Here is a 23,337-nt window from a genome sequence, read left to right as displayed (position 1 = left end):
CCTGATCTATGATCCTGATTCCTGATCCTGATCTATGATCCTGATTCCTGATCCTGATCTATGATCCTGATTCCTGATCCTGATCTATGATCCTGTTTTGCCTCTCTCAATTTATAGCTCTACTTCAGGATCTCTTCACCTCTCCATTTATCACTCCAGGTCTATGGTCCAGGCTCTTATTTGTATTCCTATAACTACAGCTTTGTCTCCCCTCTCTTTTACTAAGACACTGGCTTTCTGCTCGTCTTCATCTATTATAATGGTCCAGCTCCCCTCTTCCTTCAGTCTTTAACATTTGCCCTGGCTCCTTTCTCTTCTCCATCTGTAATCATGACCCAGGCTCCCTTCTCTTTTCATTTTATAACTATTGCTCTGCCTCCTTTCCCTTCTCCATCTATACCTTTGGTCCTGGTCCATTCTCTTCCCCAATTTTAATCATGATCCTTACTGAGATGTTATTTTACCTGCCATTACCTCTGACATTGAAAGTGTGGAACCATTGAAAGCATAGATTCTGGCATCTTCTTCTATAAAGGCTCAGTCAGACTGTCTCAAAATTCAATAGTGACAAAATTGTTGAAGACATCTCTTGAGACCTTCAACAGTTTCTAAACCCCCCCAAAAAAATACCATTCTACCGCTTACTAGTCCTAAACAGTGACTGCATTAGTTTTCTTTATCTTGATAAAAACTGTTTGTACATTATTTGAAAGTAGAATTGTTTTATGTGTTTGTATTTTCTACACTACTTACCAATGTCACTATCTCTTGCAAAATGCAAGAGCAGATGATGTTGTAAAAATACCATAATAGGGTTTTATACCGTCGTAGGTGTTTACAGGTATTTAAAGTCCATATATATATATTTTTAAGGTTTAGTGTTCCTTTGAAGTAGATGTTAACCTAGTGCTTTAAAATCATCTGAAGGGGCCATAATATGACAATTTATGTGTCGGTAGGGCCAGGACTGGCTGGAAGAAGCTGGTAACTACACAGACTTTAATTCCCATGCTCATTTGTTGAAGACATAAGCAGAGCTGATTGGCCAAATTAGTGCAAGCAATGGGCACTACAGGACTGTGTCTGCATCCTGTAGTCTTCATCACAAAATGTGATAATGCCAGATACATTGGCCCTGATTTAATAAAGCTCTCCCAAGCTGGAGAGAATACACTTTCATCCAGCAAACCTTGAATGGATTTTTTAAAAGTAATTTGCTATTTGTCAGTCCTGGACCAGATCCATTCCAGGTTTGATGGATCACCCAGCTTCACTGATGAACGTGTATCCTCTCCAGCCTTGGAGAGCTTTAATAAATCAGCCGTACAGCTATATTTTCTTACCACACCTAACTACTTTATAGAAAAAAATATATAAAAATTTAAAAAAATAGTATAAAATATTATAGAAGTATATAATAATTTACATTTTCTCTTTTTTTTTGCAGACAGTGAAACCCTCCCACCACCATCATATACACAGGCAACTAGCCGTCCATCAGATAGACCTATATCTCGTATGTGCATCCTAATTTTATTTTTTATTGGAGAAATTATTATGAATGTTTTAACACTCTACATATGTATTCTGTACAGTTTGTACTATATAAATATGTGTATTTGTAAGGTGATCACTGCGTCTGGAGGAAAAGAATATAAATCTCCAAACAAGGAAGGGATTCTTCACTGTAAGTGTCTATAAAAATGTGGATCCCTCAGGAAGTAGTTTTAGCAAGTTCTAAAGATTTCTTTAAGAAAAAGCTTGATGTATTTCTAGAAGCACAGAATATAACTGGGTATTAAAGCTTTAAAGTAAAGATAGCAGTGACTGTTGATCCAGGGAACATACAATTGCCTCACAGGATCAGGAAGGAATATTTTTCCCCCTTTGGAGTAAATTGTACCAGGGTTTTTTTTTCTTCTTCTGGATCAACTATGTCTTATAGGGTTTTATATCTGGGATATGTTTATTTCCCTAGTGGTTAGGCTTGATGGACTTATGTCTTTTTTCAAGCTGACTTACTATGTAACTATACCTGTTGGAGAAAATCTGATTGGCTTGGAACATTTTTCTGGCCGATGGCTTCTACTTTCTCCAGCTGGTGCCCACTTCATTGCTCAATCCCTGCTTCATAATGTTTTTTTAACATCTTAGGGTTTTTTGATTATCTCTATTTATAAAACAGGGATGCATGTTCTAAAAAATGCATTTTCTAAAAAATTCTTGGTGGGAAGTAATTACTGCCATTGAAACACATAAACCTGGAAGATTCCCATGAGGGAGTGTTTGAATGAGTGTCAGATTCCCTGTTTTATAAATGGAGCCTATAATGTTTTTGAGGGACTGGGCTATAGACAAAGCAGAACTAATTCTGCATCATGGTGGGTGTACGTTACTCATAACGTAAAAATTTGCATAGTATAATTACACATTATAGAAGGATTACCTCCCAAAGAGATTAATTATTATCATATATTTCTGACGTGTCAAGAATGTATACTGAGCTGTACATGTGAGGGTGATTCTGCAAGAAACAAGAAAAGTTTTTTCTTCAACAAAAAACTTAAATACCAGCTAATCCCAGCCTCAATAGAACTAAAATGCCCTGTAGAAAACTAAAACATTTTGCAGAAATTTACCAGGATTTCTGCAAATTGTTTGCTGAACTAACAAATTTGCAGTTTGCTGAAAATATGTTGAAATTTCAGTAGTACCTGTATAGTCCTCTTCTAATGAATACACTTAAGCATATATTGAATGGTTATAATTACAAAGAATGTATCCACACAGGTCCTCAGCAAGAGTCACCAAGTACAGCACTGATGTGGGTTCTATGCAAGCGAGATCAGATTGTTAATCAGATGACCGATGCCTGTCTTTACCAATGCCTGGATGCACTGATTTCAAACCAGATCATTCTAAAGGAGGACTATGAGCTAATCAAATCAGAGCGCACAAGAAGTGCAAAAGTTCGGGGGCTCATTGACACATGTGAAATGCAAGGTGAATCATTTGCCAGGATTATTGTGCAGAAGTTGAAAGATAACCGACAAAAAGACCTACAGCCTTTTCCAGATTTGTGGCAGGATGGTTAGGATGTTCCACTTTGCTGAAGCACATGAAATGACGGCTATGGCCTATTCAGAATAAGGTGTTAGTCTTTAAAGGCACTAAATGTTTTTTTTATTTAAAGAGAACATTCTGCCAATAAAACTGCTGATTACACAGCAGGTGCAGCAGGAATATTATTTAAATGAGCAGATAAGCACCTTTCATTGGAGCACTCTGCATATGAAGTATGAACAACATGTATAAAGCAGCGGTATGGATCTAAACTCAAAAAATTAAGATTTGCTATGTCATGAGAAACATATAGAAATAATTTATTGTACATAAGCAGTACTTTTTAAAGTTAAACCAAATCTGAAAAGAAGCAGTGTCTTTCTTGGTGTGTAACTGTTCTACAAGAGTTCCTGTTCCTGTGGTATTATAGCTGTATATTTGCTGGGATATTTATATAGCACTGCTGCCAGTGACTGCTAAACTCACAAGATTTGGAGCAAGATTTTGTAATGCTGCTAGTAATGTTCTTCTTGCTGGAGAGGAAACTGTACCTGAGAACCTGCAGTGCAAAAATCCCCCTGCTTCTTCTTTATTTATTCTGTAGACTTGTGCTTCTTCCAACTATTCTGCAATGTTATAAATATTCCTTCCTCGGTCATCAGGAAGGCAGCTTTGACACAAGAAGCAAAGTTCAGTCTTTACTAAGATGACCACAATCTTTTAGGCCTATAGACTGCACACCTGACCTGATTTGATGGTGGTCTACTGTATAGCTATGGTATTAGTGTTTTGATAGGTCAGTTATTTGTACATTTATATTTCTAAGCAAACATATACTGGTACAGTTTTTGTAACATTATCCTATTTGTTTTTTTTTCTTTTTATGGGTTTCTAGAATCTTATGTGTTATTATACATGATACAATAAAAATAAAACTATTCATTTTTTTCTGCAGTTCTTTCATTTTAATGTATTTATTTGTTCCATTTTTTATACAGAAAATATTTTTATAAACGTTTAAAGTGTTTTTTCCTCTAGTGAAAATGTTGGTATTTTTTATTACAATGTTACACTGTCTTCCTTGTTATTTTTGCTGCATGATTTTTCTTCAGGACACAATTTTGGAACAACATTGGCACTTGCTGTTACTTATCCTATACCCCTTAAAAAACAAATTTGACTAAAAGTATAAAACATGCGTTGCCCCACCAAAAATATAATGTATGTAAAATTCAAAAAAATGTCCTTATGTTCACAATGTCTGATTTATTTATGCTCTCCAAGATTGGAGAAGATCCATTCCAGGTTTTCTGGATAGTTTATCTTTTCCAGTGTTAGAAAGCTTTAATAAATCAAGCCCAAAGTGTTTGTTATCACTTTTTTCCCCTGATATGCAAAATACCTGTTAATTCTGCTTGCTTTCCTTGCTTCCATTTTCATTCTGACCTAAAGTAGATTTGTGTTGCTGTAGTCAGTTTGTGTCCTCAGGTTGCTGCTGTGGAAATATACAGTAATGCAGTTTGCAGCTGCAGCCACCTCCTGTAGAAGTGCAGATAACAGACAGCACAACCTTTTGGAACACATCAAACCCAGAGAACACACTTCTCCACTGTGTGCTACATGAGTATACTGCTCGGCCTTTTCCGACCAGACATGCCCACCACCTTTGAGACCCAACACGCATAACCATATATACCAATTAACCTTTCAAAAAAAAGCATTTTAGGCTCCTCACTGTTAGCTAAGAATCATGTTCCCTAGTCCCTGTTTCCTTCACATATAAACCCTGCATCTCTACCCCTTGCCACTTTAAGGCTATAAGGATACCCTTAAGTATCCATATAGCCTTAAAGCCTTAAGGATAAGTGGTCTTTCATACCCACGATAGGAAACCGCACAGCTGGCAGCTCATGGGTGCACCTGGGAGAGGCAAACCATACAGTGGTTTACGGGATTCACATGTGGCTGCAACTAAGTAGTCAAAACAACTGCAAAACTGCAAAACAACAGCATCAAAAAATAGTTCCCAAGCACTCCCATTCACTTGAATGGGAAAGGTTGAGATAATGGTTGAGCGTGCATAAGAACACCAAAGATCTGAAATGCTGGAAGGTATTTGTACACCCCATCTCTACTAATACCCAATATTAACTTTGATTGTCCCATCAAGGAAACCATATCATCACTTCCTAGGCCATATTAAATTTCCAATTATTAGTTTAGGATGTAGTTGTGCATATTGTATATTGTTATCACTCCTGCATATCATCAACTTCCTAATTGCAAGAAAACTACTAATGCTCTATAAATTATAACATGTATTCTTGTAGTGTCTATAATAGACAAATATATTTTAGATGTCTGATAGATATGCAATAGGCATAAACCTTCTTTAGTCAGCAACTTTCTCAGTTTATGTACTAAGAATAGTAAGCCCAGTTCTTTCCCCTGTGTTGTTGTGTTTAGTTTACAGTACATGTTATGAGACTAAAATAAACCAGAGAGCTGGTGGCTTATTGACAAGAAGGTGACGGCATATCATTTATCACACAGACGCTCAGCTGTTTGCTGCTGGACACATCCTCTGTTACTTGAAAGCTGTGTTAAACAAACTTTTCCTCCTATCTTTCTTCAATGAAAGCTTCCTTTTTTTACAAAGAAGGATAGATTTGTAACTAAGGCAAAGGTGAGTCCACATATATATTAGTTTTAAAGGAATGGAGTTCAGATACAATATTTTGGTTTTGGAAACTGTACTAAAATACCAAGTAAATGTGATAATATATTATATTGATCACATGTTTAATTATCTAAATCTCATCCATTTACCTGTTTGTCAATATAGCTATCGGTCTATCTATCTATTTATTGTAATCTAATCAATTATATCTTTCTAGCTTTTCTTTATGGTCAGGATGTGATACTTTTTAATCCTGGACACATATTATATGTATAATATATCATATAGGTGCCCCATAAGTGAATACACTTTATATATAGTTATATATATTTATTTATATATATATATATATATATATATATATATACATATATAATAGTTTCCTACTTCTTAATATGTGGTCTTACTTTCTGATTTACAATCCATTCCTAAACTGGTAGAGCATTTGTTTGTCCAAATGCATTGCTGACCCTTTAAACGCTCCTTGTAGATGCCTAATTTCTGGCATTTTTGTGTTCAATAAAATATTATTTTGAATTTGTTACTATCCCAAATTAACACAGGTATCAGCTCTATAACAATTTTGTACAAAAATGTGTGCCTTCTGCTTTACATGTCATTTCCCTAAACATGGCACCAACATTTGTGAAATTTTGGAACAGAATTGGTAAAACAGGTGGATTTTTTTATTGATAATTTCGGTGCCTGAGAAGAATATTGCAGCTTTTTAAAGGTTTATTAGACACAGTGTTATTGTTATGATAAAGAGTTTGGGGTTAAGGTTTGTACCGGGAAAAAAAGCATACCAGCAGCACTGGGAATGAACATAGTTTGCATGCTAGGTCTGAAGTTATTCCCAATATGACATTATAAGTTACTTTATGAGTTACTTTTTGTATGTTTTTAAAAGGCTATTATCTATTTTATTTACATCACTGGTTTATGTACTGCTTCTTGCAATATATATAGAAGACCCACTAGAATTCTGGTTTTAGTTCTGATTAGGGATTTATATCTAACCTGGTATGTGAACTAAATCTGTTGATATTATTATTCAATAATCATATTTGTTCAGTGACATGGCTGTTGTTTCAGTGGTATAAAATGACATAAACAGAGGTGAGCACCCACTTCATGAAGTTGTGTTGCCCTAATCTGTAATGATCACTGTACATCTAAATGGGAAAAAGGTAAAGAAAAGTTTGCTTTCATAAATGAGTAACTTAAGTCACCTGTGTAGCCTAGGTTTTTAGTTTTTTTTTTTTTTTTTTTTTTTTTAAACAAATAAACAAAAATAGATCAGGCTCATAAAAAGTATTTATGCCACTAGCAATCAAATCCTGCCATTTAATAATATATGTAAATCAAACATATTAGGCAAGTAAAATCTGAAATGTGTAAAGTCTGAAAGACTTGAAGAAATGTTAGAGATGCATGTTGATTGAACAAGCATGTGAAGCAACAACAGAGTTACATGCCAAGTACCAGTCATATCTGCAGTATCCTATTGCAGTTAATGTAGCCATGTGTGTTACCTAGAAGAGTAGAAAAAATAGAATAGATAGAAGAGTAAATAGGTTGACAGATGTAATAGATATATAGATTTAGCAAGAGTGGCCACAGTAAATTTATTAGATATAAAAATAGATATAGAAAGATAGTCATATTAACCACCATACAGTACTCACCCCTAAAATTATGTTGTGCAGTATGGCAGCACATCAATCTCATTTATTATCTTTTTTTTTTATTACCACTCTGCAACGCATGGGACATTCCGTATTCCATGCATTAGTGCACCACAAGTCAGACAGGCCTGTAGCATGCGAGGCAATGGGGCATAGTAGAAAGCCGGCATGACTGAGCAGACAGGATACACACAGGATAGGGTTACTGACTGTTTTGGAAGTGATCAGGAAGTTAATTTGGGCAGGGGTATAGAGGCGGAGGCGAGGGTGGGATTAAGGTGATAAAAAGGTCACAAAGAGGAAGAGGTGAGGTCATTAGATCAGACAGGGTGCAGGAGAAAGCTTTCTGCCCTTCCACCCCTTTTTTTTGCAATTGGTTTTCCTATAAGGGATTGCTTGGCTTGTGACGAAGGGTTGAGCCGAGGTCCTCGAGGGGTTGATTGGTACAAATTGCAGTGGGGTTGGGGACCCATTTTTGGTGCGGAGTCTCCGTGGTTGATTTGGGTACAAATATGGTGATAGTCTGTGTTTAAAAGGGGGTAATATCATTCCCGTGCTGGGAGTAATGGCGGCTGGTAGCAATTCGTATCAGGTGGGAGCAGACTACAAGTGGAATGGGTGCCTTCAAGGACCAGCAACCAGATACAAGAGTGAAATGTGGGGACTGGTAAGTTACTGTAATTATTGATAATTTATGGATATATTTTGGTACTTTTGTTGAATATTCTCCTATTGGTATGGTATTTAAGAACAGTATTTAATAGGAATGTTGTAATAAAAGGCCTACAGGCCATTTAACCAAGAAATATGGTGTGTTTTATTTTGATGGGAAGATTGTAAAGATAGGAGGAGGTTTAGACCATCAAAGGTTCGCTAAACACTGTTTTGCCACAGCCAAGCCAACAAGGTGGATTGTGGAAAATTACTTTTTAAAATACAATAAAATAATCTAAGTGCAGTAAGTATTTTAGAGTTGTGATGTTAATATACGAAGAAAGAGATAGATAGATAGATAGATAGATAGATAGATAGATAGATAGATAGATAGATAGATAGATAATATTCTGAAATTATCTGAAACAATAATAAAACGTAATACAAACTTTATTTGTGACAAATGCATGCTCGGAGAGAATATTTTTTTCATTACTAATAGAATAAGGCTGTGTTCAGTTTGGCAGTTAGATTGTGGAGCATTTACCTCTTTTTGAACTGCTTCCTTGGGGAAGACGCTACATGTAGCATTAGATCTACAAACATTAGCACTGCAGTACGAGAGGACAAGAGGCTGGCAAGGTGCCAACCCTGGGAGCTGCACGGAATGCTTGCTCCTGCAGTGGGTTTGACCCTGCCATAAGAAATGTTGGAACTTTGGTCAGGATTTTATTGCTGCATATACTCCACTGGAGAGGTTTCCCTTTACTGAGCACCTCAGAGACACCCTTTTAACAGAAAGATGTGAACAGCAAGTCAAGAAAAGTGGGGAATAAGGGGTCACCAGGACAAGTTTCCAAGATTTCCCCATTACCCATTTCACGTTTCCATTTCCACAATCAACAGTGAATGTAAATTAGTGTTAGGATTTGAAAGGTGCAGTTCCAAATCATTCATTGCCAAACACAGTTTACTGATCCTTTGATATCGCCATACAATAAACTATGACTGGCTATAGCTTGTATTGCAAGAACCATTCCAAACATTAATTACATACAATCACATATTATGTACTTAAAGATGCTCTTAAATATAATTATTGATTATTCCTTTCTTATTTCAAGTTGACCCTGGATTGAAGTCAATATGTCACTGCCGTGGACTTTATTTTGCTGTGAGCACCAGGCTGAAAAAAATGAAATCAAGAAAACAGATACAAGCACAGAAAGTCCCAAAAATGAGGACAAAATGAAAATGAAACAAGAGATCACACTTCTTAATGGAGTTTCTTTAATAGTTGGGAACATGATTGGATCTGGGATTTTTGTGTCTCCAAAGGGTGTTTTGATGTACAGCGAATCATTCGGACTGTCTCTCGTCATCTGGACGTTAGGGGGCATCTTTTCCATGTTTGGAGCACTGTGTTATGCAGAACTTGGGACATCTGTTATAAAGTCTGGAGCAAGCTATGCTTATATACTTGAAGCTTTTGGAGGATTTACTGCCTTCATCAGACTATGGTCATCATTATTGATCATAGAGCCTACAACACAAGCGGTTATTGCCATTACATTTGCCAATTATATTGTTCAGCCGATCTTTCCATTTTGTGAACCTCCATTGGGAGCTGTTAGATTAATAGCGGCGGCCTGTATATGTAAGTATACATTTATACTGCTTTGTTTTATTGGCTTTTCTACAAAAGTTAAGTACTGTGCTCTGTACACTGGGATCAGTTTAAAAAAGTGATAATTAACATAAACGACTCAAAACCTTCAACTCTTCTCATTTCTACAACAAAGACTCCTATTTTATTTGTAGTCCAAAATATAAAATAAGAAGACTAATTAGATTCTTTGGTATAATAAATAACAGGGGAACCCGTACACAGGGCAGATTGGAATTACTGATCAATATGTTTTTAATTTCACTTAACTGGTGTAACAAAATGCTTTTAAAGGTGAATTAAAAAGCCCAAATGGGAGCAAATAGGGGAATCTTACATTTGCTTTAAACAGCCTTAACAGAATACTATAGAAGGCATTAGAAGAAATTAGGAAAATAGTAAGAAAAATTAAGCTGGACACCATAACAAAGCAAAAAAAGGGAAAATGCTTTTTAAACATCCCAATTGTAAACCATCATATCAGTTTAGATGTAAACTGTTAAATATATTTAGAAAGCCAGCAATAGGAATGAGCGAAAATTTCCTCGAACTTCTGATGGTTCAGCGAAAGTTTGGCGAACCAATTTTGCATAACCATCGAAAGATCGAGGAAATTATAACAGGAGGATTCACAGGGGAATCCTTCTGTTTGTGATCTCGGGGCACTAGAGGTTAATTAACCTCTAGTGCCGGGGATCACACACTGTTCTCAATGAATGCGGACACGGCCACATTCATTGAGAGGATCCCTGGGCACTAGAGGGTTAATAACCTCTAGTTCCCCGGGATCGCAGTGGATTCTCAGAGCTTCAATCATTCTTGCAGTCCTGAGAATTCTGTTTGCGATCCCCAGCACTAGAGGTTAAATGGGTAACAAGTCAAAACCTCTAGTGCTCCCTGATTGGTTAAGGAAAGCTTTCCTCAGCCAATTAGAGAGCACTAGAGATTTTGAATAGGGAGACTTGTTACCCATTTAACCTCTAGTGCCAGGGATCGCACACTGAGCTGATCAATGAATGCAACCAGCTGTTTTCTTTTTTTAATTTTTTTTTAAAACATTTTTGTTCCTAAATTTGAGCTCGATTGGCGAATTTACACCGGCCATTCTCGCTTACAATTTCTGAAAGTGAGAACGGACAAATTCGCTGCGAGATCGAGTTTTTAAAAACTTGCTTATTCCTAGCCAGCAACACCTCCCTGAGCCTGTTGGTCCTCACTGTTGTGGCATAACACTAGTTTTATAAGATTGTTAAAAAACAAATTTTAAAATCAGGAAAGAGATTCAGGTTGTGAGCTTGTTACTTCTGTTTTTCATTGCCAGTCTCTGGATTAGTTGTGATTTGAAATAATAAACTTATCCAGTATTAAAAAATATTTTTACATTCTGTAATATAGATGCCACCACTAAAGCACACCTGTGCAGCCTTCTATAATTTTGTTAAGGATATTATTAATTTAATATAAAGCTACGGCACCTGTGTATTGTTCGAGAAATACACTATATAAACTCTCATTTATCTATATGTGCAACCCATAAACACAGATGGGCAGGGCTCTTGTACCAGGAAATCTTGTACCATTTTTTACCCTTATATACTGGGTTTAATAGTTATTTAAGCCATTAGATGGATCAATGTACATGAAAAATTGATTGTCGCATATTACTCCATCATAATATGCAGGCCAGTATCTAAACTTGTGAACTTTCACAACAATGCAATTACAGTACATGGAGTAATTGCTAAGTAATTGGAGGTGTGCTAAGTTTTGCTCTAGGCATTGGAACATTTTTCTATTTTTTTAAATATCCCTGCACACAACTAGATAGAGATTATGTTCAGGTTGGCAGTGAGGTTATCACTTCCTTATGTCACCGAACCACTCCATCCTACATAGTGGCCCCTAATTTATCAGTGCTCGTAAGGTTGCTGCGCATATATACACGCTGATATATGAGGCGTATTACCCCGTGCCGGAGTCGGAGCCGGAGCCGAGTGTTAGTACACTCGCCTTCACTTGCCAGCGGGATTCCTGCCTTGATAATTGAGCAATAGGGGGTCGAGAATATGCCAATTAAGGCGATTAGTTTGCAGCTGCGCATTTCAGGAGGGTCTGTTAAGCACTGTCAATTGTGAGGTCATAGCAATTATTCGCGCACACCTGCTCTCTGTTCTGTGCGCATCTACAGTCCATTACAGGTCAATTTGTGTCTTTAATACTTCATCTTCTTTTGGGTAAGTGTTACATTTTTATGTTACATTATACTCATTCACAAAATGGATTCATTTATAGTTACATTTGTTCTACTGTTTTGATACTTTTTGGTTTGCTTGGAACACTGCAAACTAATTTAGATCAAGCTGTATATATACTAAATAGCACTTTATAATATGTCATCACACAATAGTATAAATGTCAAAAAATGTCAACAAGCATTTGCGATCTGATTAAAATGTCATTCTAGTTTGGCATTATAGAAATCAAATATTTGAAAAAAGGATTGTTGACAAAGATGTTATAATACATGTATCAAGGAACATTTAGTGAATTCACTTGTGTGTGTATGTCAAAATACATTTAAATGCATATAAATACATATGCATTTTCATTATTACTATTTTAACGGGACTGGTTTGGGGGGGGGGGGGTTATTCAAGTAAGTTTCCTTGGATGGTATGCATTGATGTGACTTTGTAATCCTCATGATTGTTAGTTTCATCTGTTGCTGCAATGTTTTTGTGCCTGGTTTGTAATGCCAGTTTCTGTTGTGTCAATTCTTCAGCAATGTTTTGTCATTTTTTCCACAAGTATTGAGTACAAATTTCTGTATGGTTTCCACACCAAACTCCTACATGACCCCCCTCGTTGCCTTTCTCCCATTCTTAAAGTCACATTGTCACATATTAGTTTTTGAATGTATTATGTACATAGTCATTTTATGAATTATGAATCATGGTTTTTATTTGTTTTTTTCATTTTATAGCCTGACGTTTGCACTCATGTTGATTTGCCCCCACACAACTCCTGTGTTCATTTGTAGTTTTGTTATAGGTTTGTTGTCATTGTGCTGTGCTGCCTGATCATAGCACTATTGTATACAAACACACTTCCACTTGCTGTCCAAGCTGGTTGTGAATTAGTTGTTCAGCTGAGTTGCATACTCATTCTAACACACCTGATGGTGATGGAAGGAGGTCCAGGTTGCCAAGCACAACATCAAAGCTCATTGATTGCCAAGCTCACAAGCAGGGTCAGGCACTCTTAGAAATGAACAGATGTTGTGTTGTTGCTTAGCCTAATTTCAATAAATACTGGAGTGTATGCATTATTTAGGTGTTTACATAAAACAAATAATACTAGTATATGAAAGTTCCAGGGACAAATACACTTTGTGCCAAACAGATGTTCTTGCTTTTCCAGCCTTTCAGTGTGTTTCTGCAGGTTTAATCTTGGCCAACTATATATATTAACTTACTCACCTCAGCTTGGTAGTGGAAGCACATAAAGATGAATTCCTCCTTTAACCAAAAGCAATATCATCCATGAATGTTGCTTGGAGCCAAGCCCATGACATCAGAAATCATAGGAAGAAATAGGCAATCTTTTCAATGTGAAGCATGTTAGGCAATATGCCCAAAAAATCCTCTTTGCATATTTCTTCCTATAAGTTCTCTTTTATATGTACATGTACACACATACATACATACAAACATATATACATGTATGTACATACATTAGTGCACATGAAGTAAAACTAACAATGTACACCTATAAAGAAAAACTTACCAGAATGAGGATCCTTCTCTGCAAAATTGGCCGGGGCATTTTTCAACTGATAGAACACATAGCACATAGCGGTTACGCCTTGGCGCACAACAATGCGCATCACACCCCCAAGGTTTGACGCACACAACTTTGCGCATCAAACAACTGAGTTTTAATAAGCCAATTGTGCTGTGTTTAGCCTTTCAAACAATTCATAGAAGGTAACTTCTTAAAAACAAGCATAATTGACTTTTTAAATTGTAGGTCCTGAGAGATTGTAAAAGAAATCACATAAAAACAAACCCCCAAAAACAAACTTCAAATTTTTTCAGAAACCCTTATTCAAAATAAACCCATTTGCTAAAAGGTGTAATTAAAATATAGAGACAACACAGACACCACTAAATTTACATGACAAAATAAAAAAACACACGTAAACCCACACTTCCATATAAAGCCAAATTAGTTAAAAAATGGCCCAACAAATATTGCATTCCAAAAATACTTACCAAACCATTATGCAATTTCAACTTATCAAGGGTGGAAAACTAGATTAGAAAATATTTATGCAGGACAAGGTTTAAAGGGGGGTAATAAAGACATGATAAGTACAGCCCGATGACTGTGGGAACTTGCGGTCACAGCCGATAGGAGGCACGGAGTGTTTTCAATCAGCTGTGACTGCAGATGAACTCTCAATAGGGAAACTCCATTGAGAGTTCATCTGCAGTCACAGCTGATTGAAATCACTCCGTGCACTCCAGACTTCTGCATAGAGACTGGTAATTCCAGATTTTATATAGGATGTAGCTTCTCTCTGAACAAAATAGGGTGTAATACTTTGCATACCTTTTATTTGAATGCAGCTAGACCATTTAAAAAAGGTATTACATATTACATATATACCATTTTGGTTCTGTTCCACCAGATATAGGTAAAACATCTATCAATTAATAATCAACATTTGGTTTCTATATGTGTATTATAACTAAGTATTTATCCATTTGGAGGATGTTGAGCTTTTTTTGAGAGGTACTACTTTTATTTAAAAAAAACCTTTGAGTGTATTAAGATTTTCATATTTTCAACTCAATTGTGACAATGTAACCTAATCAGCGATCTGCAACGTTACAAATAATGCGGACCGCTCATTGTGATTATTGTTTTTTTCTTATTATAAAACTTTTACTTCTCCCTATAGGCACATTAACATTCATTAACTGTGTCCATGTTAAATGGGGAACAAGAGTTCAAGACATCTTTACATATGCAAAGATTATGGCCCTCCTGATGATCATTTCTGTGGGTCTTGTGAAGATCGGTCAAGGTAAGATCAGCTTTTCAGTGTTCTGTAAAAGGGAAACTATGTTGAATGTTATTTATATAAAAAAGGCATCATTATAAAAGGAGGTGATGTCTGGTCAACAGAATAAAGACCAGGCTGCACAAATGTAATTCAGTGCTAATTTGCACTCAAAATTGGTTGTTGTGATGACTGTATCCTTTTCTAAAGAGGAACTATACTCAAAAGTAAACAAAAAACACACTAACCTTCAATCCCTCAGCGCAGTCCGATCACTCTGGGGGTGTCGGGCATCAGGTCATCATCCGTCCCGGAGCCATCTTCGTCTTCTCTTCCGGGTTCTTCATCTTACGTCACCTGACCCAAATCGGGTGGCGTAGGATTGAAAAAAAATTGGCCGATCTCACTGCACATGCATGAGATCTGCAATTTTTTCTCTTTGAGCAAAAAGGCTCCTTCTGCGCATGCCCGAAATGCAGAAGGAACGCCCAAGAGGCTTTGCACTCCCATTCATTCTTGACCGCCTAGGCGGCTGAGAATTGGGGGCGGTGCTGCACCCTTTTTTTTCTCTACCCTTTTATGTAAAGTGAAAATTCTGAGTTTAGGTACGCTTTAGGTAATTGGCTCTCACGGATGCCAACCTCAATTTTGTTTTTTTATAGATAAGAAACTAACAAGTATTGGACAGCTGGAGTCAGCAGTGCATTCTGTGGGTGTTGGTAATGAGCGTGGTTGCATTTTATACATTTTGTTAGCCCCACCAGCCTCTCTATTATTTAGTCGTGTACATAACACATACAGTATGTTTTATTATTGTTTCATTGCAGTATTATCACAATTCTAATGCATGTGCCGGTCCCCAGACTGACCCTATACCCCAGCAAATGCTTAGTACATGCTGTGCAGATGTCCAGAGCTCCTTTTTCTCCCTAGTAGGAGGCTACCCTTTTGTCCTCACCTGCATTCACATAGAGCTCATATGACAACAAATAAAAGAAAACAGGGAAAGTTGTAAATTATTTTATGAAAGGTTCCACCCAACCCTCTCTAGCACTCTGCTTTCCTTGACGTATCACTTTCTTCCCATTGTATTTTGTCTGGCCAAGTTTACTCACAGACAGCACTGAGCATAATCCAATGCTGACCCTATTATTCCCACCCATGCTTTCCTCAGCTATATTTCCAAAAATGTGACACCCAATAGCAGGGCAGAAATTAAAATTGAGACAGTGCTAGTGAACCACACTGAATAAACCACAATTACACCTTCTAGATTCTCCCTTTCTTGTCTCAGGGCACATAAGTATTGGAAAATGACAGACAGCCCCAATGTGTATTCTTTCACAGACTCTCCATGAATTTACAGATGGTGATGGCAACACTGTTGGCAATCTTTAGATGAACTCTACAAAGCAATCAATCAAATCAAAATCTCCTGCAAACTGAAAATGCAAATGCTCTTCTCCTGATGTCACAGTTCTTTCCTTGTGGGTCTCATCACTGGTGGTTGTATTTACTGAGCAGAGAGAACATTAAAGTGTCTCATGTTAACCGATCTCTTTTTGGCTATGAATTAGGGTTATTGTTGGATCGGGTACTAAGGGGGAAGGAATTTGGTGACAATTTGTTCCCAATCTTATTCAACAACAAAGTCTATTTATACCCCTGGTATCTCCATAAACCAAAGGCCAATTGATTTCTAATAGATCATTTATCATCATTTTAGGGTACAATAGAATGGCAGCCTTTTAATCTGTCAGCCTTCACTGTAACAATGCCCCATTGCAATAAATAGAACCTGTAATCTACAAAAAAACATTTAAAGTGCATCAGTCTGGGATATGTGATGTTCAACAAGGCATTCAGAGTTTAGAAGACCTGAGACTTTTCCAATTATATAAATATTTACAACCATGCTTATAATTCACAGAATGTTTTGTGAAGGAATTTTGTTTCTTTTTCCCAATGATTTCTCCTGATTTTTTATTTATAGGTGAAACAGAAAATCTCCAACATCCTTTTGAAGGATCAACAAATAATGTGGGATTTATGGCCCTTGCCCTCTACTCTGCACTATTTTCCTATTCCGGATGGGACACTCTGAACTTTGTCACAGAAGAAATGAAGAATCCTGAAAGGTCAGACTCATTTAACATATACTTATGGTAGCTTTTAATTGTAATATCTTGTTTTGTTGGAAAATGACTAAAAGTGCCTTTTAGATACTACCTTTCAAAGATCCTAGGTGTATAAGACAGATTTACCCTGTAGCATTATATGCTTGGACTCTGGCATTATATACTTGAACTTTGGCATGAGTCGAAATTTTTTCCTGTAAACAGTAAACCTTTTGCACCCAAACCTTCTATTTGTAAAGCACTCCAAACAAAAAAGAAAACAAGACCAATGCCATAAAAATGATGGAACATCCATTTGGTATTTTATGTTAAATTTATTGATAACACTAACTGGTTTATATTTAGTGGCAATGTCAACCAGTGTTCTATCAGATTTGGGTACTTTGTCAGAGTTTGTTATCTCTAGAGTACTGCCCAATCTTAACCCCATACCCCCATTTATGGTGCCTAACCATAAACCCCCTGCTTGGTGCTTAATCCTAATTCCAACCTGTTTAGTGCCTAACATTACCTTTCTGACCAGTGGCTAAGCTTAATAGCCGCTGCCCAGTGCCTAACTTTACCAGAACCCAAACTCTAATCTCAACCCTCCAGGTTCCTTCTAGGTAGCAACATTTGAAGGATAGCAATACTGGTAAAAAGGCTTACATTCTTTTTAATCACTTAAAATGGACCTAAACTATCAAAATCATGATATACATTGTAATAGGGAACATCTAAAATTGATTTTTGTAGTACTCCAGAAAATAGCAGTGTATTTCCTTGTATGTAAGTAAAATAATAATGTACCTGTTCTGACTTACATACAAATTCAACCTAAGAACAAACCTACAGACCCTATCTCGAATGTAAGCTGGGGACTACCCGTATAAGATCATTTAAAGCACTTCTGCCTCTCACTACCAACTCTAGGAAATTTGACAAAAGAATTGTGGTTTTCATCACTGTGCTGCTAGCTGGAGAGAAATTTACACTTTACACAATTTCTCTCTCTATTTTTTTGTGGATCTGGGCTTTATGAGCGTTGTCTGCTGCATCCTAAATATTCCCCTCATCATTCACCTACAGGTCTCCAATGCAAAAATAATCTTGGCATTCTCTTGATTAAAGTTGACTTTTTTGACTTTTTCACTGATTACCTGATAATTTAGGTTCAACATGGCTAAACCTGCTAAATTTTTAGAAGCCCACTTAGGCCCAAGTTATATAGAATAGATAGAAAGAATAGGTGCATGGAGAAAGTAGAGACAAATTTTACAGGTATGTCCTAGTGCACAAAGTGGTATATTTTTGAGATGCCCCCTTAGTCCCTATTACACATTCATTTTCTGTTGTTATTTTTGTGCACTTTGCAGGAACCTTCCTCTTGCTATTGCTATTTCAATGCCTATTGTGACCGTTATATACCTTCTGACCAACGTGGCATACTATGTGGTTCTGAATATGACGTCTGTCCTTACCAGTGATGCAGTTGCTGTGGTGAGACCTCTGTAGTAATGTGTTTAGTGTCTAATTTACTATCACCGGTATGTTGTTGTTTTAGAAAAGGTCAATAATGATCAGTACTATGCTAATTCTCCTATTAAGCAACAAATGTTCAAACTATTTTTGTTTTTTTAGACATTTGGAAATGAAGTTCTTGGCCATGCCAAATGGCTGATTCCAATAGCTGTTGCTATGTCTTGTTATGGTGGCTTGAACTCATCCATAATTGCTGCGTCAAGGTGAGAAACTGACCAGGTCAGTCCTTCTAGATAGGAAAACATTTTGCAGGTCTGTAAAGCCATCACTGTGTGTATTCATATACTATTCATGTATATTTGTTCCCGACATAGCAACCGCCATATCATCTGCTAAAGCTTCACTAAGCTGAATTTATTTTGATCTAAAATAGAGAAATAACATAACCCCAAAATTATGTAAACCCCATTACCCTGCTGTTAAAAACGAACTTACTTTTTTGACAAGCTTTTGTTCCTTCCACTGACCAGCAATATATTGTGGCATTGTTCCTTCCAGTGACTATAACACTATACTGTACAGACCTGAGTTAAAACCAAATTTTGAAACCTAAAAATGCAATTAAAAAAAGAATCTTGATTTATACTCAAGTCACACCGTTAGATGGCGCTGTGTCATCATGTAAAGTGTATAATAAACTTTTGCTGCCTGAGACATTGGGCCTGATTTAATAAATCTTCTCAAGGCCGGAGAGGATACAGCGAAGCTGGGTGATCTAGCAAACCTGGATCACCTGACTCACCATTATAAGAGTTGGTTACACATTTCACATTAGAACATAGCACAATCTACTGGTTTCCAATAGTAATGCACAGAAGTTAATTTAAGAGCAACTGAACCATCTAAATCAACTCAAATGTACAAACTACCTAAACCTATAAAAAAGGGAGAAAAGGAATAAAAGATGGAGCCTAAGGGAATTATTTTTTTCCCTTTTATATAGATGTTTTAAAAATAATACATCATGGATATATTGAGATTCATTTTATCGGCATTTCTATTAATTACTGTTTAAAATATTAGCAGTGATGGCCACATCCTGTGCACAGGTTTATACTAAACTCAATGTAGTGTTCCTGTGTTTTTTTTGTTTTTTTTATTTTAATAAAAGTAAGTAACTATGTTTATATTTGAGTATGTACATTAATACAGCAGTCTTCCCACTACTGACCAGCAATGTAACAAAGCACGCTTTTTACTAACCATCAGTGTACGTGGGACCACTGACCAGTAAAAAGTGTTTCTTCTTATCTGGTCATCAGTGTAAGGAGGTGTTCTCCTGACCACCAGCAGAAGGTGACTTTTCTACCCTTCATTATCAAAGTATCAAGGTGTCCAATATTACCATTTATTTCCTGAATAATATTGAAGATCATTTTGTGGTATAGAGAGTAGACGTGATAAAAAGTATACTATTGAGAGGTATTACTTCTGACAGTATATTCGCTTGTTAGACTGTCCGCACTGTGCAGTCTGCTGTGCAGATGATTACTGGAAGCAAAAATGTAGGTATTTATTTAGGTTTGATTTTATATAAATTACATGCAAACTTTTTTTTATCAATTTATTATTTGATACTGTTTTTCTTCCTACTAGAAAGAAAGGAAAAAGATTTATATAGATCTTTGCAAGTGGCAAAGATTTTTATAGAAAATCTATATAGATATAAATTTTCCTACCATATGTACTTACTGTACTTAGCAATTTATTTTTTTTAGGAAAACTTGCTAAATTTCCCAAGCAGTGAAATGTGTTAGCAATTATAGGGGTTTATTTATAAAGCAGTGGGTCTGACATTTACTGAAATATTCCCTGGTGGAGAATCAATTACTGCCTTTGAAACACATGAGCTGGGATTCTCCATCAGGGAATGTTTCCATGAATGTCAGATTCCCTGCTTTATAAATAATTTACACAGAGTATGCTAGCTTATACTAGGGGCATTATGACTTCCTGGGGTTACAGACCCTCTAATGCTTTATTGACTTATTTATCTGATATGATCATGTCTTAGGGTAATACCAGTTTGTCACTGTTCAGCCAGTAAAAGTGTCAAGAAGTAACAAAGTCATGATTTATGCTATTCATGTTAACCTTATTAAGGCAAGGTTTCAACTTTCCTAGGCTGTTTTATGTTGGAGCAAGGGAAGGACACCTACCAGCAAGTCTAAGTCTGATTCATCTGCAGAACTTCACTCCAGTCCCTGCTCTGCTTTTTAATGTAAGTAAATTGGGATCATTCTTACCTGTGCTGGGTATTAGTACACACATATACATGTACAAGCAGGGTCAGACTGATCTGCAGGAGGACTGCAAAAAAACTCTATATTTTGTGCTCTGGTGGGCCCTTGACCCCTGTTCACCTTTCTAAAAAAATGCCACTGTGCCAGAAAAGTTATGTATTTTGGTGGGCCCTCCTCAGTTCTTCTGGTGAGCCCCGGGTCCCCACGCCTGTATACAAACCCGTTATTTAACTTATTTCTCATTTGTGAGATGGTGTCAAGGTCAGTTATGTTATTACCCAAGACAATCAAAGATAATTTAGTGCTGTTGAACAGTTTTTTGTGCATTATTTATTAAACTGAAGGAAACATGGCCTGGTAAATACCAGCTAGAGAATATCTGTTGCTGCCAGTTGTCTGAGACAAAACTGTCCCTTGAATCAGGGCGTAGGTATGGACATATTTATACTAAGAATTGGATGTCCTGCTCCTCAGCCACCAATCCGAACAGAAGTTAAATTATGATTTGTGAAAAGTCCATTTCCGATTGAAAACACATTAATACAAAGTCTACAGTATTTTTTTTAGGTTTGTAGTCCTTTGCTATATTTCATAGAAGCCACATGGGTGGCAGTATAAAGGAATAGTATTTATTTATACAGCTATGTACGCTCGTACATTTATGTCTATTAAATCACAATAAAGCCTACGTCCTATGATGTTTGAATTAAATAATACAAAATGATTAACTTGCATACATAGTGGGCTACAAATGTGTTTTTATATCATTTTTTAGGGGTTAATGGCAATTGTCTACCTGCTGGTGGAAGATATCTTTCAACTGATAAACTACTACAGTTTCAGTTATTGGTTATTCGTTGGTCTTTCTGTTGCTGGATTATTAGTTTTGCGAGTTACCCAACCTGACAGGTTACGCCCTGTAAAGGTAAGTGAATTAATTATATATTGTACATGGTATTTATTAGCACTTTATAAATATATAAATAAATGAATAAAGTTTATTAATAATATGACAACAACCATTCCTTTGGTATTGGTTCTTGAACTGAATGATTGGTATCTGGTCAAATGTGATCCCCAATGATGATTGGTGAAATGATGATTCCCAGTGTAAACTTGCTATTTGCAACATGTTCTCAATGCCTGGAAACAGCATGACTTCAGGTCTACCATACACAGGTCTGATTAATCCAGTGACATGTAAATACAAATTGGAAAGAGTGGTTGTTTTATAGAATGTTGATGAAATATTGTCTTTGCAGGTCAGTCTGTTCTTCCCTGTGGTTTATTGCCTCTGCAGCCTTTTCCTGGTTATTGTGCCACTCTATTGTGATGCCATTAACTCACTGATTGGAGTTGGGATAGCACTCTCTGGCATTCCTGCTTTCTTTTTAGGGGTTTATTTACCCGTTGCCAAGAGACCAAGGTTTCTTTCATATCTTTGTGGTGAGTAAATGTTTTTTTTCTTTTTTGGAGGCTTTCTAAAATATTAAAATGTGCAACTTTCCATTTCTTGTTATTTAATGCTATGGATTCATGTAATCTAGAGCTGAGCTTTATTTCCACACCGATAGGTGAGCTTTACTGTACACAAGACAACAAATCAGCTAGTAAAATATAATTTTCCTGTTTATTTGCAGCATCGGCCACAAAATACACACAAATCCTCTGCAACTGCTGCCTGACAGATCTGGATGAAGAGCAGAAGAATCTATAAGTTCCAATACGACTTCATTACCTAATAACTTTCTCCATGGAGAATTTTTTCAAGATATTGCACTGTATAGATACGAACACACAATATTTTAATTTTGAGTTTTTTCCAATTATATCATTTTTTTCTTTTGCTCTAAATTAGTTTTTAAATTGATTGAGATATTAAATTATAAATATATTTTAATTAATTTGTTAGCAACCAGGAATGAGCAATGAGTTCTTTTGGGGCACATAAATCTCCCTTTGGGATTGCAGTGAATTACTACTCACACTTTGTGTTCCACTACTCAGTGTTCATTGTGGCAAGGCAATTCATTGGTTTTGAATGTTCCACCAAAGCACCATATTGTGTTTTTAAACATTGCACTACAATGTATGATGGAACACTGCACTGGGCTGAAATGCTCTGTAGAAAAAGTACATTTTAGTGTGTTGCACTGAATGAACGAATGTAAATTCAGCTCAGGTTACATGATGCCTCAAAAAAACATTTTCCTTGATTCAATGGATTGATTCAAAGGATTAAGCAGGTATATTAATCTAGAACTATGCAATCCACGTGGTTAAAATGCATTTATGTAATTCAGTATTCTGTGTTGTTTCAGATTGATTTTGTTTAATATTTCCGAAGAATTTATGGGAGCAGCAGATTGAAACATAAGGAAAGTACAGCTACAGCTATGGCAGAGAAGTCCCTTAAGGACAATGGCTATCAACAAAGCACCCCAAGTACAGTACCTGCAGCCTTGGGGGCATAACATATGGGGGCATTACCTGCAGAGACTGCAGGTAAATACCATGAGTTAAGATGACTCTCATGCTAGATGAAACATAGAATATGAAAAGAGTTGGGATTACACCAAACTATGTAATGGAATTAGGTCCTTCGGGGATGTCTAT

General features: G+C 36.4%; 2 protein-coding genes across 6 annotated transcripts in view; both read left to right on the top strand.

Annotated features, from left to right (window-relative positions):
• RIPK2 (receptor interacting serine/threonine kinase 2) overlaps positions 1 to 4,017 on the top strand; it is a 21,609-nt gene extending 17,592 nt beyond the window's left edge. For all 4 annotated transcript variants that reach the window (XM_072410955.1, XM_072410956.1, XM_072410959.1 and 1 more), the window contains 2 exons: positions 1,448 to 1,516; positions 2,791 to 4,017. In XM_072410955.1, the coding sequence (XP_072267056.1) occupies positions 1,448 to 1,516; positions 2,791 to 3,095 (374 nt within the window). In that variant the 3' untranslated portion in view covers positions 3,096 to 4,017. The remainder of the gene's footprint in view (positions 1 to 1,447; positions 1,517 to 2,790) is intronic.
• Positions 4,018 to 5,617: 1,600 nt separating this feature from the next.
• LOC140330655 (Y+L amino acid transporter 2-like) lies at positions 5,618 to 23,331 on the top strand. 2 transcript variants are annotated; one of them, XM_072410953.1, is made up of 10 exons: positions 5,618 to 5,749; positions 9,210 to 9,742; positions 14,718 to 14,843; positions 16,813 to 16,957; positions 18,313 to 18,436; positions 18,578 to 18,681; positions 20,603 to 20,699; positions 21,497 to 21,646; positions 21,984 to 22,167; positions 22,362 to 23,331. In XM_072410953.1, exons 2-10 carry the CDS (start codon positions 9,232 to 9,234, stop codon positions 22,436 to 22,438), a joined length of 1,518 nt encoding a protein of 505 aa, XP_072267054.1. In that variant the 5' UTR covers positions 5,618 to 5,749; positions 9,210 to 9,231; the 3' UTR covers positions 22,439 to 23,331. The 2 variants fall into 2 exon arrangements, with proteins under 2 accessions (XP_072267054.1, XP_072267055.1); XM_072410954.1 differs by lacking the exon at positions 5,618 to 5,749 and adding an exon at positions 7,793 to 8,098.
• The last annotated feature ends 6 nt before the right edge of the window (positions 23,332 to 23,337 follow it).

Source organism: Pyxicephalus adspersus, chromosome 5, assembly GCF_032062135.1.
Source record: "Pyxicephalus adspersus chromosome 5, UCB_Pads_2.0, whole genome shotgun sequence".
Taxonomy (NCBI): Eukaryota; Metazoa; Chordata; class Amphibia; order Anura; family Pyxicephalidae; genus Pyxicephalus; species Pyxicephalus adspersus.
Note: the sequence above shows the minus strand (reverse complement) of the source record. Positions and strands in the feature narration are given on the sequence as shown.